A 22,328-nucleotide genomic window follows, 5' to 3' on the forward strand; every position below is an offset into this window, starting at 1 on the left:
GACCAATTTTTGGCTGCAGTTCTCTCAGCTGCACACTCCATACCATCCTCAACTGTCCTAAGTAGGTCTCCTTAATGTGTCCAATCTCCCTCACTGTCCCTTATACCAGGAGTGCCCTCTAAGAATACCTATGTGGTGCCATCTCCCTGCCCACTGCCACCTTCAAATGCTTCTTAAAGATGCATTTTCTATGGAGCCCTTACTTCATCATCTTCAGCCCATGTGTATCCAAATCTCAGTAAATTGCATTTGCTTACATATGTCTCTCATTGCCCCTGCTTCTCCCCACCCCACACCCCCAGTCAAATTTTAGATTGTAAGCACAAAAAAGACAGGAACCTCTCTTTCTTGCTTAAGATGTAAAGTGTCATATACATAGATGATTCTGCATGAATGAATGATTATAAAAGTTAATGTTTAATGTTTGGGCCAACTCTGTTGATGTAAAGTTCTACGGGTTTTAAAGCTCCACAAAACCCTTTATCTCATCTATATCAGCAGCAAATTTGGTTACAGATTTTTTAGCTGATGAAATAGTGACTTAAAGCTTTTTATCTCTTTGACCTGGTTCTAGAGTTGTGCCAGTGAAAGGCTACTCATGCAACAGGGTTTTTCCACTCCTTCCTCCCCTTGAAACTCCCCCCCAAAGTCTCCCAAGAAGCTGCTGTGGAGGGATAGCACATCCTCCAGAATGTTTTGAGATGTGCCATAGGAAAAGGAAACTGACAGAAATCAGATGATTTGTGTAAGTGGAGCACCACTGGTGCAATGTGACCCTGCTCAATTTCTGCCAATTCTTTTCCCCACTGCACATGTAACATTCCATACTACTCTGGCAGGTGTCCTGCCCCTCTGAGCAGCGTTTAAGAGTGTGCAGGTGACTGAAGTGGGGATAACAGGGCAAGGGGAAAAAACCCATTGTATAATATTAATCAGCCTTTCACTTACGGAACTCTGGATTCAGCGCTATGCACAGTACCCAGTGAAGTGCTTCTACTCACACAAGGATTTCTACTTGTGCAACAAAATGTCCTCTCTCTCTCTCCTCTCCCTTTGCATCCCTGTGCCCTCCCCAAATCTGCTCCAGAGAGTTGGGGGGGGACCCAGAAGAGTTTGAGGAGGTGCCCAGGGAGAGAGGAAAGAGAGCAGAAGTTCCATTGCACAACCAAAGGATCCTTGTGCTAGCAGAATTATTTCGTTGGATAACACCATATATTTTATTGTCTGTTCCATGCAATCGCAACCTAGTTTCATTTCATACTTCATGGTGTTTTCCATTCCAAGCACCAAGTGTATTTACAGCACGCACACTGTGATATAGAGTGTGGATAAGCCCTGAAAATACAAATGGAAAGAGACAAAGAGAGAGAGATCACATTAAGAAAAAGTCACATCCAAAGGTGATCAGCTAGTCAAGTCCATAATCATTTCTCAGTGATAGTTAATTAATTTGCTATTTTTAAAGACAGGCTTCATTTGCATGACAACCAGTGGAATGTGGGAATCAGACAAAATAAGGTCATTGGTTAATTTATCACAGGGATGGGGAACCTCTGGCCCTCCAGATGTTGCTGGACTGCAACTCCCATCATCCCTGGCCATCGGCCATGATGGCTGGGTCTGTTGGGCATTGGACTCCAAGAGGGCCACAGGTTCCACATCCCTGATTTACAGGTGAATTGGGTATATTTATGGAATGCAAAATGTCTTGCCAAACGAAATACTTTTCTTTTTTGTTGTCTTGTATTATTGTTCTTATTAAACAGCTGAGACCATTGGGCTGTAACATTGTCAATGTCCCCAGTGACCAACATGGCATTATTCCAAAAGCCCTGAAAGACATTCTTTCCAAGTGGAATCCAGAAGATGTAAAAAAACATAACAGCAACCTCCCAAAATTTCTCTATACAATTCCTAATGGTGGCAATCCTACTGGAACCTCCTTGACAACAGATCGCAAAAAAGAGATCTATCAGGTATATACATTAGATTCACATGTCACCTCTCTGACAAAAGAAAAGAAAAATAATGGTTTCAGATCTGCTGGATATTATGAATCAGGCACTAGCAAAATGTTCATTGTGATGAAGAACATAGTGGAGAAGGGAACTCTGTATCACAAGGACTCTTAGAAGTCAATGCATCTTAGTATATTCTCTGCACATAGATGCGAAGCAGTGCTCATCAGTAATGGTTGGTGATACAAGGGCACTTACTTGCTGTCACCAGCGTTGCTGCATATAACAAAAGGGGAGGGCAATGCAGTTGCCACATTGGTTCTACAGGTACCCATGCACCACACTAGCCTCACCACCTCATCATCCCTCTCCCTTGTGGTAAGCTGCAGTGACACCAGTGCCAAGAAGTGAGGTAAATGCTACCATCCTGCTGACCACTACAATGTGGAATCCAGACCCCAAACATTCTCTCCCTCCTAAGATTGCTTCATGTGACTTCTGAGAATTGCAAAGCTGATAGTGCTACCAATAGATATGTTATTTAGCCATGATTTTAAACACATCATATTTTTTACACTGGGAGAGTTAAACAACATAATGTAGTTGGTAGTGCCTGTTTAAAGCCTAGAATGGGTTGGGACCAGGGTTGTTTGAAAGACCCCCCTGCATCCATAAGAACCTGTCTGAGCCTTAAGATCAACCTGAGAAGCATTGCTCTCTGGCTTGCCACTAAGGTTAATCTCATTGACAGATACCAGGGGCAGGGCCTTTTCAATGGTGGCCCCATACTTTTGGAATCCCTTCTCGCAAGAACTCTGCTTAGCTTCCTTTCATATTTTATTATTTATTTATTTATTATTTGATTTATATCCTGCCCTTCCTCCCAGCAGGAGCTTTTTGTAGCCTTTAATCAGTTTCTAAACAGTTTTATTCTTCCAATATTTGTATAGATCTTAATGTTGCCACTATATATGTTTTTAATCTGATATTTTTAATGTTAGTTCTATTGTTTTTTATTTTAACACTTTTACTGTAAACTGCCTTGTGAGGAATTGCCCTAAAAGGTGAGTTAGAAATACATTAAATACATGAAATAAATGTCTGTGCTGGCAGTGTGGCTGGGATGCAGAAAGTTTATTTTTTCTTCATTTGAATGCAATATTCTTCTATTCAAGCAAATGTAATTTTTAGAAAGAACTTGTTACATATGGTTAATGGTTTGCCCAATTAACAGATACACATTTAAAATCTGTGGTTAAAGCATTAATTAATTAAATACACTGAATTAAAATATAGTACACTACACTGATCCATCAAACTTCCAGCCACAGGAGTCTGAAAGTGTGTATGGGAGCCCCTATCCAGAGCAATTTTCTTACTTAATTTCTGTAGGAGTTAACCTATATACACATCCTTTTGCATATACTGTCTCCATTGAAATTCATTAGAACCCTAGCACTTCAAGAGATGAAGCTGTACATGAGAATATGCACAGATCTCAGGATCAGGGCATTGATGTCCAGTGTTTATTCATAATCCCATGTGAAATTAAATTTTAATTCACCTGACACATCTGAAACCTACTTGACAATGTGCAATAGTGGAATGACTCAAAGGGGCACCATTCGGATAACTGAACTGTTCTGATTTGATTAAATGTTTGTAAGTGCATTTTTTTCCTTTCAGCTTGCAAGACAATATGATTTCCTCATAATAGAAGATGATCCATATTACTTTCTTCAGTTTAATAAGGTGAGTTTGGTGTTGGTGTAGACTTTGCTCTCTCTTCTAAATTGCATCTTCTGATACCACATTCTTGATAATGAAGTGATACGTCCTTAACTGGTGGTACACTAATGGGAATACTTATTTGCTGTCTTTGAATTCCAGTCTAAAAGAGTTGGTCTCAAGAAAAAAAATCTGATCGTAAGACACTACTATTTCATTGAATACGAAAATCTTTTCATCTGGTGTCCCTTTAATTATTCACTTAATTGACCATTTTTGTCACGTGATTCCTTCTAGCATAAAGAATACCTAAATCTCTCTTTGCCCTGACACAGTGTTATCTCAAATCTTGCCATTTCCAATGCAGAAGAACAAGTTACTACCTAGAGCTGAAGGCAGGACAGAGAATGTAGAACTCTAAATCCAGGAGAGATCTATATTGTTGCACAAATAGATTAGAAATTTTAAAAACAAAAATGGTAGTGGTTAGAGTGTTGGACTACGACCTGGGAGACCAGGGTTTGAATCCCCCACACAGCCATGAAGCTCACTGGGTGACCTTGGGCCAGTCACTGCCTTTCAGCCTCACAGGACGGCAATGGTAAACCACCTCTGAATACCACTTACCATGAAAACCCTATTCATAGGGTCGTAATAAGTTGGAATCGACTTGAAGGCAGTTCATCATCATCCAGTTAATTTCTACTTAGAGTAGACCTATTGATATTCATGAACCTAAGTTAGTTATATCCATTAATTTTGATGGGTCTCCTTTGAGTAGAACTAACATTGGATACAACCCAAATTTTCCACAACATATTATACACCTGTACTTGTAAGCACTGAAATTCTTGTATTAGTGTTTAATAATCTGCATGTTCTTTCCTCAAGCCTTGGGCACCAACCTTTCTTTCAATGGACATCGATGGCCGAGTTATCAGGACTGACTCTTTCTCTAAGATCCTCTCATCTGGGTAAAATCACTTTTGCATTCTGGACTGTAAGCACAGAAATGGAAATGCAGTGATGTGCGTTCTGGGCTTGGATTTGGAAAATATCTCAAGCTATTGGTATAACCAAAGAAGAGAAATCCCCACCTTCCTGAAATGAATTTTATTTCACTATTTCACCATTGCTTTCTTCATCTGTCACTCTGGCTTTTCCTCCTATGTTACTGACAACTAGATTCTGCCCCTTTCCAGAAAGTGAATGTTAGACATTCACTTGACCTCCCATTGTCAAAGTCCCATAGTTAATCTTGCTTGGACCCCTAAATATTTTCTCAGTGTTCCTATTAGTATCTTGTTTTCCTCCTGCTGCCTCTCATAATTCTCTTCTATTAGTTGAAAGTCAAGATAAATGTCAAGAGAGAATAAAGGTCTTCCAACGTCATTACATTGAATTTTAATTATATATTCATGAAATATTTTAATTTACATAGGTTAAGAATAGGGTTTCTAACTGGCCCCAAACCTCTGATCGACAGAGTTATTCTTCATATTCAGGTTTCCACAATGCATACCAGTACTTTCACACAGGTAAGAGACATCATATTTTTTGTAAAGTACTTACAGTTACATTTGCTGCAGACAGTAAACATTGAGGTAACGCACTGTAGTTGTATTTGCCTTGTAACCCAGAGTTACATTAGTCACATTGAAAACACCCTTTGTTATATAAAAATGTCCATTTCTTTTGTACCTTCAGCATAATTTTCACAAAGATTAGATTTCTGAGTGTGTCTGTGTGTGTTTGTCACATGTTTTCATCATTTTTTAAAAGCAATCTAAGAGGCTTGAATTTAAAAAAACCTACATATTTGAAATCTGTGTTCTTAATCAACAGCACAGACTGTTATGGAGAACAGAGCTTTCTGCAACTACCCCTGTGTTGACTGTTCCCTAAAGTTAGCAACACAATTGAGAATGGTGGAATAGGGTCACACAATGAGCCAATGCGTGCAATCTCTGCTTCTGGGCAACAAACATCACTCAAAGTTATACTGGCAACATTCAGCCTAATCATTTCAGTGGGATTATATTTACAGAAAACCTTAAGAACTGGACATACAGCCTTATAGAAATCAAAAACTTTATAGACATAATAGCATCAGCTGAATCTTTCAGGTTTATAGGCTCACCATGCTGGTTTTCAGTGTTGTCCATAATATATTATAATGATATTCTGATTTGTTTTTATGTGATTTTATTGGTGTGGGCTTTGGTTGGGGAGGAAGGGCAGGCTATAAATGCGAAGAATTTGTTGTTGTTGTTGTTGTTGTTGTTGTTGTTGTTGTTAATAATAATAATAATAATAATACAAACAACAACAATAAAATGAAGAGGTTAAAAGGAATCTAGGATCCAATCCTATGTTACTTACCTGAGAGTAAGCCTTGCCAAACTTACTTCATATTTATTCCATTATAGATTGTTTATTAGCATCTGTTTGATATATTTATTGTAGGTTTTCTTTTCATAGCTTATGATAGCCCAACTTCTTCAACAATGGGGGCAAAAAGGTCTCTTGGACCATGTGGACAGGTAATACATATATATGAAATATACTCTATTGCTGACATTTTGTTCTTCCATGTCATTTTTGTCCATCCACTGTATCATGTTTGCAAAGAGCTTGTTTTTTAATCTAGCTATCTCTTAAGTCAATTTACACCATTACATGTAACATCATTTTCATAGTGCCCCCAATCCCACACAGACTTAAGTCCATCGAAATCAATGTGCTTAAGTCGACATCATTCTGTGCAAGATTCTTGCCAAATCCAACCACTAAATACTGCATCAAATCTACTTGAATTGTTTAGATCAGGGGTGAGCAACCTATGGCCCCTTAGCCAGGAGTGGTCGAACGCTTGGAGGTGCCCTCCTGACAGTGGCGTCATTGGCACTTGCTGGGCTGGGACAGGGTGGCAGCAAGCGCTAAATGGTGGAACAATCCAGTACTCCCACTGGTGCACCCACACAATCCCAATGTCTCTGCAGCCCTCCCCTGAACCATCCCTGTAAGTGGCTCCAGTCCTGTTGCCCTTAGCAAGTTTCATGCCAGATTGCAAGGAAGGCAAAAAGGACATGAAAGAGAGAGGAAAGGGATGGCAGGGGGAGGGGAGAGAGAAAAATAAAGGGTAGCAGAGAGAAAAAAACAGAATGGCAGAAATAGAGAAAAAGAGGTGCCCCACTTTTGGCTCTGGCCCAACCCACTGACAGTATGTGGGGCTCAGCAGATTAACCCCAAGAGAATGCAGTCCTTAACAGGAAAAAAAACTGGCTTATGTTCTAGTGTGGCCCAATAATGTGGTAGATTAAAATGGCTTGGGTCCTTCATATCTGAAAAACAACTTCTTCCTCTGTGTTTCATTGTGACCGCTGAAGTCAATGGAAACAACTTTCTTAAGCTTACATGGCTAAAAGAAGCACATAGAGGTTGTTGCTCTATAGTTGTGGGAACTTCTTCCTTTGGAACTTCACAAGAGTGTGCATGTTCTGCAAGCAATGTTCTGTATTTAAACAAAGATGAAATAATATATCTCCATTTGTTGTACCATGTGTGTTGCTTGTATAAAGCTGTATATTTTTATCTGTTTTAAATAGCATCTGCTTATTTATACGAGGTGTGGAAGCACTCAAAATAACAAAGCAGTTCAACTTTATTTAAAAGTAATGTTCATCACACTCTAAATGACATGAATAAATACTGAAAATATTGCACATAATTTAATAATTTCGAAAGGATGTTATTGTTTGGATTAACTGTCTTAGGAACTTGCAGCACAATCCTATACGCATCAACTCAAAAGTAAGTCCCATTGAGTTCAGTGGGGCTTACACCCAGGAAACTAGGTATAGCATTATGCAGCATTTCATTCCTTTCCCAGCAGCCCCCAAGGCTATCCACTTAATAAGAAGTATGTTCCATTAAAGTCATTGGGGCTTACTTCCAAGGAGACAAATTTAGATTCAGGTTTCTGTTTCTGACATCATCAAACATAACTGGTATAGCATTGTCCATCCTCGCCTTTAGATTTGGGGCAAGAAATAAGTGACTCCATGAATGGCTAAGTATAAACTCATGGAGTGATAGAACTGCCATCCAGGCTGAGGATCTTGAGATAAACTACTTGGTGCAGGCTATTTCACACAGCAATTCATATGCAATATCTAGCACAGTGGTTCCCAACCTTTATGAGCACGGGGGCCCCTTTATAAGCTGAATTTTTTTTGTGACCCCCTCCCCCCAGGGAGGCAGGCTGGCTGCCAGGAAGGAAGGGGGAAAGCAGCCTTTCTTTGCAGGCTTGCTTCTTTTTGCTTCACAAAAAGCCCTCTCCTCTCATTCTAAGTAAGGGCGTTGCCAGTAGCGGCAGTGCAAGAAGACGGGAATCAGTGATAGTCATCCCTTCTTCTTCCTGGTAGCTCCACCCTCAGCCTCCTTTGGCATCTGCCATGTATTTTATAGGCAGATGCCTGCCCTTAGTGCGCCTGAAAGACGCTCTGGCGCTTCAGCAAAAGGCCTCCCCTCTCGTTTGGAGCAAGGGGGAGGTGTCATCTGCAGCGGCAGTGGAAAGCAGACAGTGTAGAAGGAGTGAAGACTTTTTTAAAAAATTAATAAATAATTCATTTCTTTACTGTTCACGGCCCCCTCTGGATTACTTCGCAGCCCCCCTGGGGGTCCCGGCCCCCAGGTTGGGAACAACTGATCTAGCATATGTAATAATGTATTTGTTCCAGTTTTCCTATTCTCATTTTTGTATTTTGCACAGATGAGGAGAGGGAATATGGAAGAGAGTGTATATATACCCCAATGGTTCTGCTGAGAGACCAGTTCTGTTTGGCTCTTCCATTCTCTCCCTGAACTATTCCCATTGCAAGAACTTTGTAACTTTATCAATTGGTGCTTCCCTGCCCTTTTTTTTCTTTTGAGTCCTTTCTTTTACGTTGTAAGCTTGCTTGTTTTGAGCAAGGACTGTCTTGTTTGGTACTGTTTTTATTGATTTTACTTAAGCTGCTGTGGCAGCCTTTTCAACTGAAGAGGGGGATTAAAATATGCACATATACACACACACACCAGGCATTTAATTTTTGTGTTGTTTTGCACCTGACTAATCAATAGTGCCACTTAAATGCCCCAACCCCGCATATACACATATATATTAGTGTCATACTGTGTTGAGAAACATCTTTGGCAACAAACTGGTATGTGAGCACAATATGACTCAGGACGCTGACTTACTGGGATCCTTGATTACCAGTCTCTGATTTGTTTTTGCTCCTGGACCTAATGTCATCACCGTGCATGGGCTAGCGATGGAAAAATCTGTCAATTCTGGTTCTCAGTTTCTCATTTTTCCAATAAGCCAGTGTGGTACAGTGGTTTAGAGGGTTGGACTGGAACCTGAGAGACCAGGGTTCAAATCCCCACTCAGCCATGAAGCTCACTGGGTGACCTTGGGCAAGTCACTGCCTCTGAGCCTAACCTAACTCACAGGATTGTTGTGAGGATAAAATGGGGAGGGGAAAAACATGTACCACTTTGAGCTCCTTGGAGGAAGATGGTAAATAAATGTAATAAATAATAATAATTAAATTCAGTTCTCCACATTTCTGCAGCTGTTTGCGATTAAAAAAAACAGGAAAATTCTCCAGCATTTTAGTGCAAATTTATCCTAATAAACACATTTTTGTACGCAGTTTTGACTAATATATACATTTTTGCAAGCAATTTCTGATCATATGCATTTTTGTATGTTATTCTCACTCATATATTCATTTTATGCACACTTTCCCCTAACATACGCATTTTTGTAGATATTGTGTAAGTCGGTGAACTGCACTGCAAAATTCAAATAAGTGTGGATTTTGAAGGATGGCTGTGGTTTGGTTCTCATGTTGTGTTGGAAAGTCCGAATTTGATAGCTTTGACTTGAAATGCAAACTAAATCAAATTTCTCATCCATCCCTAGGATTGGCCAACTATATGTGACCACCCATATATACATGCTCAATATACACTGAATATTCCTAATGGTGATGCATAATTATATGCTCTTTATGTCTATTGAAATGTATAGATTTTAGTGTACGAAAGAGGGTACACCCACAGCCACATACTGTTAACATATATGCCCCATGGTGACCGTCTACATGCAACTCACCACTGGGATTTTCTCTTAAGTCACAACTATTTTCCCCCCTCAAAAGAAAAGCATGGAAAAGATATGTCGCTTTGTGTAGTGAGCATACAAATGAATGGTGAGGAACAAAAACCAGATTCCATGTGGCAGCTGCCATTTTATGGCTTATAGCAGATTTCTTACTCTGATAGACATGCCTTGTTTCTGCCATCCGAGTTTTAATATTGCTGAGTCTTTTTGTTGAAATGATTTTCCCCAATGATTTTTGTGTTCTAGTGTGGTGGACTTTTACAAGAAACAGAGGGATGTGATGCTTGCCGCAGCAGATAAGAGGCTAAAAGGTTGGAGACAGATGAACATTTGACTCTTTGGTCAATTGTTTTACTTCTAAAGGTCAAGGGTGGGGAACCTCAGGCCTGGGGACCGAATGTGGCCCTCCAGGCCTCTCTATATGTCCTTTGGCCCTTTCCCCAGGCCACACTTCTCACCAGCCCTGCTTTGCTCCCTCCTTGAGTGCTTTTAACCTGACTGGAATGTGTCCTTGAACTGTGATAATACCTCTTGCCTGGGTGAAGCGGGATGTGTGGAAACTAACTTGTCATACAAAGGTAACGTTTATATTTGTTGTTCTACCTACTTTGGTCTCAGGTCCCACCCTCAATGGCATGTGGCCCCAGGAAGCTGCCGTATGTGATTGAGGTGGATTACCAGAAGGAAGGCAACATAGGGAAGAGGTCTATAATTTTCCTCATTTGTTCAGAGAACTGTATGAGATGGCATGCACAGCAGATGCTTTAAGAGCAGCTCATAATTTTTATGATAAATTATCATAGAAGATAAAGAAACCCAATTTTATTAAAGAAGAAAAGTTATGTTACTGTGCCAGTAGTAATTCAAAACTGCATCTCTGTATAAGTACAGCTGTACACTCTAGCCTTTAAATCTGCCAAATTCATTACAGGACGGAAGGCTGGATCTCTCTGTTTAATTTCAAACAATGGCTCATATTTGATGCCGTTCTAATCTTTACATTACTATGTACAGTTTGTACTCCCCTCCCCCAGTGTCCGATATAGTGATAGCTACTAACTTGGATGGCTTTAAAAGAGGATCAGACAATTCATGGAGGATGCTATCATCGTCTCCTAGCCACAATCGCAATGTTGTAGCCTCTGAATACCTGGAAATCCCAAGCAGAGAGAGTTGTGCTCATGTCTTGCTTGCAGACTTCCCAGACATCTGGTTGGCTGCTGAAAGAACAGGATACTGGACTACATGGGCATTTGGATCTGGATCCAGCAGGGCTCTTCTTACGTTCTTAAGCGTTAGGTGATAACAGGTTTGTTTTCCCCTTGCCTGTTTTTCTCTCTGTCTTAAGGACTAGCAGACTGGCATATACCTGCTGCTGGAATGTTTCTATGGATTCAAATTAAAGGAGTTTCTGATACACAGGAGCTGATAATGAAAAAAGCTTTGGAGAAGCAAGTATGAAAAATATATCCTGGGCCTAGAAGAACGTTGGGAGAAAGGGGCTAATGATATTTTAACAGTTTCTTAATATTGGAAAAAGTATAACAAGCTTACAATTGAGTGAGCAGAATTTTTCTTTAGGTGCTGCTGGTTCCTGGAACAGCATTTAATATTAACAGTTCCGATCCCAGCTCTTACGTCAGAGCTTCTTTCTCACTGTCTTCTCCAAACCAGATTGATCAGGTGAGTATAGTTTTGCTGTGCCTCCCTGTCCACTGGTTTGTCAGATTTGTTATCATTGAATCTGTTGTTCATAGGTGTCACCAGGACCGGACTAGCAGGTGCAGGTCTAGGGTCCTGCACTGTGCAGAAGGCCCCATGAAGCCCAGGGGGCCCTCAAGAAGTCTGTAGGGATTTGGCCCTTGGGAGGGAGGAAGGGCTGGGGCTGCCACGTACTTACCAAGAGTGGCCAAGAGTTTTTGCTCATTTTTGAAATCTTTACAAGAAAGAGCTCACAACGGTGCAAGCAACTCTATCCCACTCACTCCGCCTACACTTCCTCGCAAAGCTTCAGAACAACACAATGCAATGTGACATCACATCATTCTGGTGCCACTCCAAGAAGTGTGACTGGCTACTTCCTTCTTGCCACACTTCCTAGAACAGCTTCTTCCAAAGCCCTTCTAGGAAGTGTAGATGGAGGAAGCAGGCGCAGAGAGGCTCATGTCACTGAGCATTGCAAGGTCCAAGAAAAAAAGCAAAATGACCCTTGGTCACCTCAGAACATTTAGGGTAAGTGTCAGCCCTCTACCCAGACAGGCAGCAGGACCCTTCCCCTTTTCTAACCTTTCTTAAAAACTTTTTATATTCATTGTTGGGCACCCTGGAGGCAGTGTGCTGACAACCTCTGTAAGAAATTTTCAAGTAAAGTTAGAAAAACAGAACGGTCTCTTCCCCCTGCCTGGTAAGAACGGGGGGTGGTGGAAATGAGTTCCTTTTTCTTTCTGATGAGTGGAAGAAAAGAGGACCTATTCCTTCTCCCTTCATTAGCAGAATGGTAAGCATGGAGGTAATGTGCATGTAGAACAGATCATTTTTTTATGACTCACAGAAAGAGAAGGGGACTCATTCTCCCGCATGCATCATACCAGGATGATAAACAGGGAGGGAAGGGAGAAGTGGTGTAGTGGCGGGGGGGGGGCAGACAAGATCTTGCCCAGGGCCCCTGGGACAATAGTTTAACCATCATTAAACCTTGTTCTCCATTTCAGTTTTTACCTCCCCTCAATAGGAATTGCACTGAAGGAATCGCTTCACATTTCTGCTTCACTTTGTTACTCGCAGGCCTTCTGCCATATTTATAACAATTTCTTTGTCCTTGTACTGGATGCCTTTGTTACTTGCTAGGGGCAGGGGTGAGGATCTCAAAAGTAGGGATGTGGAAGAACTTCATTAGGTCCATCTCAGATTGGTGCAAAAATGGGATGGGACAGGCTTCTGAATGAGCACATGTGAAATTGACACAGACTAGAAACAGACTGGTCCCTTCATCCCTATTAGAAAGTTGCTTAATTTAGATTATTTTAGAGCCACTTACCAGGTTATGCACAGCAGATATATTTTCTATCACAACTATTTGTGACAGCAAGTTTCTTCTGTATTGTGTAGGTTTGTCCATGCACACCACTTACATTTCTAGGTATATATGAAAAATCTTTTTACATACATTATTTCTTCATTAAATCTGTTTTTAAAATGCTGTGTAGGAATGTTGCCAAATCAATTAATTTAGAAAAAAAATAATACAGGCTCGTGTCCAGTCAGACTCATGCCAATGTACATTTGAGTGTGCATGTGCAGGCAGAACAAGGGGGCATTTTAGGGAATGAGAGGTATACACTTCCCATACCCAGCTCTGAAGCAAGAGAAATATGCATGGAATTTGGAGGGACAGTTGGGTGGAGATACAGAAAGTGTATATCATCTTCCCATGCCCGGGAATACCCACCTAATGCTGCCTGCCCGTGTACTCATGAGCTCACATTGGCAGGGGAGAAAAAATAAACAGGGCTCTCTTGAGCCTTGTGTAATACTTTCACATGCAGGCCAGGAGCCCACACTTGAATGCCCACAATCCTAATAATCTTTTATTATGTTTTTATGTATTTATTATTACAGGGTTTTCAAAGGTTGGCTGACCTCATCAAAGAAGCTGTATGATTTTATTAAATGAGACATCTTTAAGCTAGAGAATCTTCAAAAGAGACTCAACTTTTGATCTCATGGTGGCTTCCAACAGGGTGCCCTCCAGATGTAGTGGGACTACATCAGCCTCAGGCATCATCTGTTAGGATGATGGGAGCTATAGTCCAACATTGGCTACCCATGGTCTACAGAGTATGCTACGACTAGGAACATACGTTTTCCTTCATATTGATGCTGCTGTTTTAAGGCTGTATATTAACATCTCAGAACGCCAGTGAAGTAATTTATGCAGGGATACTTAGATTAAGCTGCTGTGGAAGTGTTACCCTCATTGTGTGACACCACCTTATAGAAAAAGTTTAGTATCTTCCTGGCTTCATGGTGCTGCTCTTTCTCTGTTTTTGTTTGCCTAAAGTTGAGCATTACAAATTTCAAAGTTGTGTTAACTTTTGCTAGATTGAAATTAGTTTATAAAATCCACCCCTTTTCTATCCTTTTGTGCATCATCTTGTTTTCCTCATATTTAATTAGAAATATTCTGAATTAACTACATTCTGTATTGATTTACTGTTTCGACTTTTAAAGCAAACACAAATTTTAGCTGAAAGAAAAATATTGACGCCACAGATTGGAGGCTTAATTTCAGGAAAACACCATTTTTTGTTGGGCAATCAGAGTTTGGGGCTGGCTTCTCAACAACGGGCAACTGTTTTTTGCTGACCCGTGTAATGGCTAAATATTCCAGCCTAGAACACCACATGCCACTTTTGTGGATTTAAAGGATGCAATTGATGCCATAAAATGGGGGTATGTTCTGGACAAAGCTTTCCCATACAAATCCTGATGGCTTTCTTTTAAAAAAAATAAAAATAAAAGCTATGGAATAAGGCTGCAGTTGGTTTATATGCTCACTTGGGAATAAGTCTCTTTGAACTCAATAGGGATTGTTTCTGCATAGACAAGTACAGGATGTATACCTACATGCATATATAATATATGTGATACCCACTGTACTGAAAGTATTTGTCAGTGTCAATTGCCAATTTATTTATAACATACACGGCTCTACACAGATGACATGGTTTATTTTCACATGCCCCAAGTGGTTCTGTGATGTTGTCTGATGATTTCAGGGAACTATTTGTTTGTTTGTTTTTTAAAAAATAGTTAAATGTTAACTGTGAAAAGAAAAAAATGACAGCTCTTGGCAGAAAACTTAAGGTCCATATTGAGTGGGTTGAATCAAATCCCCAGCTGGAAAGTACACTTTCAGCCTATTATCCTGGAGATGGAACAGACCAGTGAGATGTCAAAGTTCTTCCCTAACAATGAAGTTCTTAACTGATTTTCATACAGTATTTTTATGTTGCTCTAATGCTGTCTGGGACCTTATGGTGGGTTGGTAAGAAATATAATAATAATAATAAACTGATCAAAGCTTAAACTGAAACCTCTGGGCTGCTCGGACTTAGTGGAAAGGCTTCATCTGTTCTGGGTGCCCCTAACAATATCCCTTTGATTTTCCTCCTATGTCTTGGGACTCTGACTATTCTTGCATTTTGATTTCATTTCACTGGAAGCAGAGAGATACTTAATTTTGTTTCCAGGAGCAGAGTCTTCTTCGTCTACTGAAAGGATTCTTTTGGCTGAATACATTTAGGTGGCTTGTACTCTTTTGTGGCTTTTCACAAGTGTTGTTGTTTTTCCGGGGGGGGGGAGGGGATCAGTGGCTAAATGAATAAAAGATGTCTCAGTGCAGACAGAACCATCTATGTTATTTATAGTCAGATCAATCCACTAGTATTCCATTGTTAAATGTTAATAATTATTTTACTGACATTATAAATTTCCCTTTCAGGAAGGCTTTGATCCTTCTCAGGTTCCAATAGAAACTTCCTGCAGGTTTACATAGTCATTGTAGGGACATTCCATTTAATTTATGATTTTACATTCATGAGAAAAATGGAGTAAAGGATTTATTTACCCTGCTGAAGCTGCAGAAGCAGATACCTGCAACAGTTACATACTGACACTGTATTTGGTGAAATCAACAAATGTTTGGGTTTCTTTTAAAAACACCAACAGATACTGGACTGAAAATGTGGCTTTGTGTGCCTTTGAAACAAAGTGTACACATTAATTTTTCTTTCTGAGCTGGTGGATAGTTTTAATGATAAGTGACAGTATAGAGTCTGACGTTTTGAATAATCAGATTATGGGGTTTTAAATTATTTGTGGCCTGGAGATTTGTTGTTGTTGATATAAAAATGTATCCTTCATATAACAGCATTGTATTTAAGACTGAGGAACTGGATCTATTTTGAACTGATGTCTTTTCATAATCTTCCTCTCACGGAAGGATTAGACTTGCTGTACTGATAAGTAGTGCTTTTAAAAACCACTACGCTTAAAGACACAACTATGTCATTTGGACCTTACATTTATCATGATTACAATCTATATGTCCTAGGAGTTCAACCAGCTTCCAAGATTCTCTGTACTCTTACGCTTTTTGAATCAGTGTTTTTAAGTCTCTCATTCTCTTTTCACCTCTTTGAACATTTTCACATGGGCTCTTGTATCATGCAGGTTTGTAATGCCAATATAAAACACTACATTGCCCAGAATACTGATTCACATTACAAATGCCTCTTCTCGGCTTTCTTTTTTGCATGCACAACATTCAAATGTTAACATAAATAATGCAACAGAAGCTCAAAGACAATTGTGTGAAAATGCTGTGAACCATGGCTTTGAGGGCACATCGCTTTTCTTGTACTTAATAAGAAGAACCACATAGAAACAATAGTTTAAAGTGTTGATGGAAAACTTATGTTTAGCATTCATCAATAACTTTGAACATTTGATACAACCAAGCACTGCTGTGACATGATCCATTCATTATGATAGCATTGGTCCAGGACTCCAGCGCATTACAATTGAGTAATTTCTACCAGTGCTGTCTTGCATTTTTCCATTCTCCATCAATTAATGAGAAAATAAATTGTGTTAGAAAATTAGCAAAGGGGAGAGAAAATTTTGGTGAAATTCTCTTGGGTGTTGCAGTTACCTTACTTTTGAGATGTCCAAGGGTATCCTTTCATTCCTTTTACAAGCCATCTCACAGCGGACTCCAAATGCCCATGTTTCAATCAAAGCCTGGAGAAGATGTCATGAGGCAACTCCTCCTATGGGGCTTTTTCAGATCAGGAAGTGCAGGCAACTAGGCAGGCTGCAGGGTGCCGGTTTCATGAAAAGTAATACACAACACTAAAGTCAGGATCATTCAGATCATGGTATTCCTGATCTCTATGTATGGATGTGAAGGTGGTGGTGAAGGAGAGCTTTGCACATAACATGGATTGCAAAAAAGACAAATATTTGGGTGTTAGAACAAATTAAACTAGAACTATCACTAGAAGCTAAAATGATGAAACTGAGGTTATCCTAATTTGGACACATAATGAGAAGACATGATTCACTAGAAAAGACAATAATGCTGGGAAAAACAGAAGGGAGCAGAAAAAGAGGAAGGGGAAACAAGAGATGGATTGATTCCATAAAGGAAGCCACAGACTTGAACTTACAAGATCTGAACAGGGTGGTTCACGACAGATGCTATTGGACGTTGCTGATTCAAAGGGTGGCCATAAGTCATAATTGATTTGAAGGTACATAACAACATCAAATAACCCTTGGCCACCTGACAACAATAAAGTAGCTCAAAACCCCACACCCACCAAAATTCTGAAGTAGTTATAAAAGGTGCCCTGAGAAAACCAAAAAAAGGGGGGAGCTTTTTTTTGCAGAGACAACTTTTGCAAAATTGGAGGACATTGTGGCACAACATTCATTTGTACACATTGCTTGTAAGGTTTGATTTTGGTTCCCTCTGAAAAAAGTGCTATATGCTGTTCCAATTGCTGTTGCATTGTTTTGAGCATTGTACCTGCTCTGAGGAATGGTAAAGAGAAGTTGTTTTGTATAACTCTTATTTGGAAAACAAAATTCCACATTTGGAAGTGGAATGATTTGCCATTTTTATCACATAAGAATCATGTAGCTATGATCAGCAATTAAAGCTTTTTGGCTTATTTGAGAAAGGTCTCCAGAAGTAGGAGGTAGTTGTCATTTTCAGTTTTCTACACAATTGGCTTGGGGTAAAGTTTGAATTTAGATTGCATATTAACAGATAATATGTTTTAGTTATTTTGAGTGGTTGTTTCAGGAAGAACGTTTACACTGTTATTAAGGAATTTATGCAAACGGAATTCTTCAGGCCCAACTGCTTAGACACCCAAAAGAGTATAACAATAAAGCTCTGATCCAGTTTTGTGCCATGGTTGCTATAGGAACAATTGGGAAAAGTGGGTCAGACCTCAAAACATCGTCATTAACATGCTATGAATGTACGTGGTTCTTTACAGAGCTACAGCAGCAACAAAACAAAACTCCCTATGCTAAGAAGTGTATAATCTAAAATTCAACAGAAGTAGGAGGACAACAGAATGTGTGAAAGTAGGGAGACACCAGAATAATGGAGACGATGAATGGCAAGGACAACATGAGATGACAAGGCTAGCACAGGTCTTGGGCCTTTTAAGAGTTAGCTGTTCATGGAGGGGGGGAGACCTTTTTCAGCCCAATGGCTGCATGCTATTGGTGGGTGGATCCAAAGGCAAAAGTGGATGGATCAACAACTGCAAAATTTCTCTTTGTATAGTAAGCTACTTTCTACACAAACTTGCACATTCTTCCCTGTCCTCCATCTGGAAAGCATATCAGAGTTCAAGGATGCACTCCAGTCAAGCAAAAACACTTGGGGTGCAAAGTAGGGCCAGTGCGGGTGTGGCCTAGAAAGTAGTCTAAGGCCAGATTGAGAGGCCACATGCCTGCTCTTTTTTATTTGACCATGAAGTTGCTAGGAGGCTGGAGCTGCTTCACACATAAAGCCCACTGGATACCCCACTTACTTTTCAGCTCCACCTGTCTTAACCACATCCACTAGTTGTTGGCTGTGTAAATTGTCCAGAGTTTCTTTTCAGTATCATTTGACTTACTCTTTTGATCCTCCATGACGGAGTTCTGGAGGAGGTAAAGCAAGTGACACACTGGTGAGGTGGAAAGTAGCCTGTTGAGCAAGTAAGCTGGTATGAACTACAGGTCCAAACCAGGCGAAAGCAAACCTTTCTTTTGAGAGAAAAGAGAATAGGGATACAAATTACTGGGAGTGTGGCAGCATTAATCATTAACAGGCCCGCCCTTAGCATGTGCGGGGCCCAGGGCAAAAGCATATTTGGGGGGCCCCCACATTCTTTCTCTTTATATATATATATATTTATACCAGAGCATATGCTTGAATCCTGATGTATTATGGCTGGTCCTCACTTTTGTGGCTTGTCTGCTACTTCTGCATAGTCAAGTTTCACACTGCACTGTAATATCGGAAATGTGGAGTTGTTATGTACTCTGACGCTCCCATGTAGTCCCAGGTGTGTCCAGTGCAGCATGGTAGAAACCTGACCATGCTGAAACATCAACCATGCTACTAGATTCATGGAAGAATCAGATCTTTGTTAATTTATTTATTTATTTATTTTAAAAAATTCTATCCCGCTCTCTTTCCAAAGAAATTCAGAGCGGAATAACAGAGTAGTTATAGACAATTAATATCCAATAACAAAGTAAAACAGTATCTCACAATTTAAAAGCAAGAGAATAAAAAGGTTTTAAGCTGCCAACGAAAGATTAAGAGGGAAGAAGACAGACGTATTTCTTGCGGTAAATTGTTCCATAAAGTAGGGGCAATTACAGAAAATGTCTTATTTCTAACATTGGACAAATGAATTCGGGAAAAAGGAGGAATAGCAAGGGCCGGATCTAAGGCAGATCTCAAAAGCCGAGGGGGTTCATACAAAGAGATCCGATTGGATAAATAGGAAGGGCCCAGACCATGTAGCACTTTAAAAGTTAAAGTTAGTATTTTAAAATGTATTCGATATAAAACAGGCAGCCAGTGAAGTTGTTGGAGGAGCGGTGTGGTGTGTGTTTGCCAGTTTGCTCCTGTTATCATTAGAGCCGCTGCTCTTTGCACCAATTTAAGTTGTTGTAGTATTCTTTGGGGGAGCCCAGTATAAAGAGAATTACAATAATCAAGTCGAGAAGTGACCAATGCATGGGTCACTTTAGCTAACTCAGCAGTCTCCAGGAATGGACGGAGTTGACAAACCAGTTTTAATTGGGCGAAGGCACTTCTAGAGACTGCCGAGACCTGTGCTTCCAAAGTCAAGGCGGAGTCCAGCAGAACACCCAAGCTCCGGACTTGAGATTTTAGTGGCAAGGTAATTCCGTCCAAAATTGGGTGATTTTCATTTGTTAAATCAGGTTTACGACTAACTAAAAGTACTTCAGTTTTATTCGGATTTAATTTCAATTTATTGAGACGCATCCAAGACATCACTGCGGACAAACAAGAATTTAAAGGTTGAATAGCCTCTTTAAGATTGGGAGGAAAAGAAAAATAAAGTTGGGTATCGTCCGCATATTGATGAAAGCGAACTCCAAACTTATGTATAATCTCTCCAAGAGGTTTCATATATATATTAAATAAAAGTGGTGATAGTACTGAACCCTGAGGGACTCCATATTGCAGAGGCCAAGGGTCAGAATGGAAGTTTCCCAGGTGAACTCTCTGAGATCTGCCTTCCAGGAAGGAGCATAGCCACTGCAAAGCAGTGCCTCGTATTCCCATCCCTGAGAGGCGATCAAGGAGGATAGTAAGATCAATAGTGTCGAAGGCCACCGATAAGTCAAGAAGGATCAATAGAGAAACATTCCCTTTATCTAGCTCTATTCGGAGGTCATCGACTAAGGCAACCAGGGCCGTTTCAGTCCCAAATCCCGGTCTAAAACCGGATTGAAGAGGGTCAAAGTAGTTGTTATCATTTACAAAGCATTGAAGTTGATTAAAAATGACTCGTTCAATGATTTTACTTAAGAACGGTAAGTTGGAGACTGGACAGAAATTATCAAAATTAGAAGGGTTTAAAGAAGATTTTTTTAAAAGAGGTACAACCGTAGCTTCTTTTAGACAGTTGGGGAGAGAGCCTTGTTGGAGGGAGGCATTAGTTATCACACAAATCCAGTTGGCCAGGTCCTTCCTAGATTGTTTTATAAGCCAGGATGGGCAAGGGTCAAGAGGACAGGTGGTAGGTCTCATCCCACTCAGTAGTTTGTTAATATCGTCTGGGTATATATGTCGAAAGGAGTCCAATATAGTTGGTAAGTAGGTAGTGTCAGAAGGAACAACCTGCAAATCTGTAACAGGATTAGAGTCTAATGTGGAGCGAATCTGTGTAACCTTGTTATGAAAAAAGGCAGCGAAATCTTGGCATCGTGTCTGGGAGTGGTCAATAGTGTTCTCGCAACGTTTCGGGTTTAAAAGAGAGTTAACAATCCGATAAAGTTCTTTAGGTTGATTGTCAGCAGAAGCAATAGCAGCAGAATAAAAAGTTCTTTGAGCTAAGCGTCTGGCTGCTACATAGGTCTTTAAGTAGTTCTTTGCACAGATCTGGTCAGTTAGGGCCCGAGATTTACGCCAACGGCGTTCCAATCCCCTAAAAGTGCGTTTCATTGTTAACAATTCTTTAGTAAACCAGGGAGATGATCTATCTCGAGAGCGGGTAAAAGGACGAAGGGGGGCAATAGTATCAATTATTTTAATCATTGAGTCGTTCCATGAGTTAACTAGAGTTTCAATTGAGTCCTCACTATTCGGGTCAGGAAACTCTTTAAGCTTCGCTATAAAAATAGTTGGTTCTAAGAGCCTTTTTGGGCGGATCAATTTGGTGGTTTTCTCATTCACAGGTAGAGAACATGAGATTAATAAATTAAATTTAATCAGGTAATGATTAATGCACTCTGAGATGTTGTATATTTACTTTCTAAGGATACAGACTAGGTATCAATCTGCTGAGGCATTTGTGTTAGGTTTACACTGAGATTGAGCAGGCAGGCTATAAGGAATCAAACCATTGCCATTAAGTCCAAATGTAGCCTGCATGGTAGGACTGTTCGCCCAACAACCCTCCGTTTCCTACCATCACAAACCAACTTTTGCAGACCACAGTCATGCAGAGAAACAAAATGCCTTTGGAACAAACAAGTGTTGGTAACCCAAGTAGGTGGGACAAGCCATGGCAGCCTTTGTCAGCCTGGTACCACCAAGATGTTTTGGACTACCATTCCTATCAGGCCCAGCATGCTTGTGCTGGCTGGAGCTGATGGGAGTTACAGTTCAAAACATGTTGAGGGCACCAGGTTGATGAAGGCTGAGCTACAGGTCATAGGGGAAGACACCCAATCCTCCAAAACCCTTCCTAACCTCAAATTTGATATTAATAAGATCCCCAGGCCTGAGTGCATTCAAAGTGAGCATATCCATGGGGCTTTCTAGATGAAAAATGTTTTAGAGCGCAGGTTAGCCCTACATCCCATCTTTAGTTACAGGATCCTTGATGGTCCCCAGAGGGGGATCACACAGAATGGGGGGGGAACCCTTTTTAATCAGAATAGTGTTGTAATAATGCGCTGTGGTTCAGTGGTAGAGGATCTGCTTTCAATGCAGAAGGTCCCAGGTTCAATCTCTGGCAACAGGTAGGGCTGAGAGAGACCCCAGGTCTGAAATCCTGGAGAGCTGCTGCAGCTGAGTTTCCCGCATTTGGGGAAATCGCAGGGGTCAGCGCACCCGGAGTGCAATGAATGAGCCTCACCGTAGGAAAACCACCTTCATGATCATGGTATCTCCCCTGCCAAGTAAGAGC

General features: G+C 40.4%; 1 protein-coding gene and 1 pseudogene across 8 annotated transcripts in view; one reads left to right on the forward strand and one right to left on the reverse strand.

Moving 5' to 3' along the window:
- The window catches only part of AADAT (aminoadipate aminotransferase), a 29,736-nt gene extending 15,343 nt beyond the window's left edge, over positions 1 to 14,393 (forward strand). For 2 of the 8 annotated variants that reach the window (XM_061584057.1, XM_061584056.1), the window contains 9 exons: positions 1,767 to 1,976; positions 3,645 to 3,710; positions 4,578 to 4,660; positions 5,128 to 5,224; positions 6,168 to 6,229; positions 10,108 to 10,172; positions 11,210 to 11,312; positions 11,443 to 11,544; positions 13,480 to 14,393. In XM_061584057.1, the coding sequence (XP_061440041.1) occupies positions 1,767 to 1,976; positions 3,645 to 3,710; positions 4,578 to 4,660; positions 5,128 to 5,224; positions 6,168 to 6,229; positions 10,108 to 10,172; positions 11,210 to 11,312; positions 11,443 to 11,544; positions 13,480 to 13,534 (843 nt within the window). In that variant the 3' untranslated portion in view covers positions 13,535 to 14,393. The other 6 variants (XM_061584058.1, XR_009757823.1, XR_009757824.1 and 3 more) reach the window with 6 other exon arrangements.
- Positions 14,394 to 22,178: 7,785 nt separating this feature from the next.
- LOC133364701 (U1 spliceosomal RNA) lies at positions 22,179 to 22,328 on the reverse strand (annotated as a pseudogene).

This window comes from Rhineura floridana, chromosome 9 (assembly GCF_030035675.1).
Source record: "Rhineura floridana isolate rRhiFlo1 chromosome 9, rRhiFlo1.hap2, whole genome shotgun sequence".
Classification (NCBI taxonomy): Eukaryota; Metazoa; Chordata; class Lepidosauria; order Squamata; family Rhineuridae; genus Rhineura; species Rhineura floridana.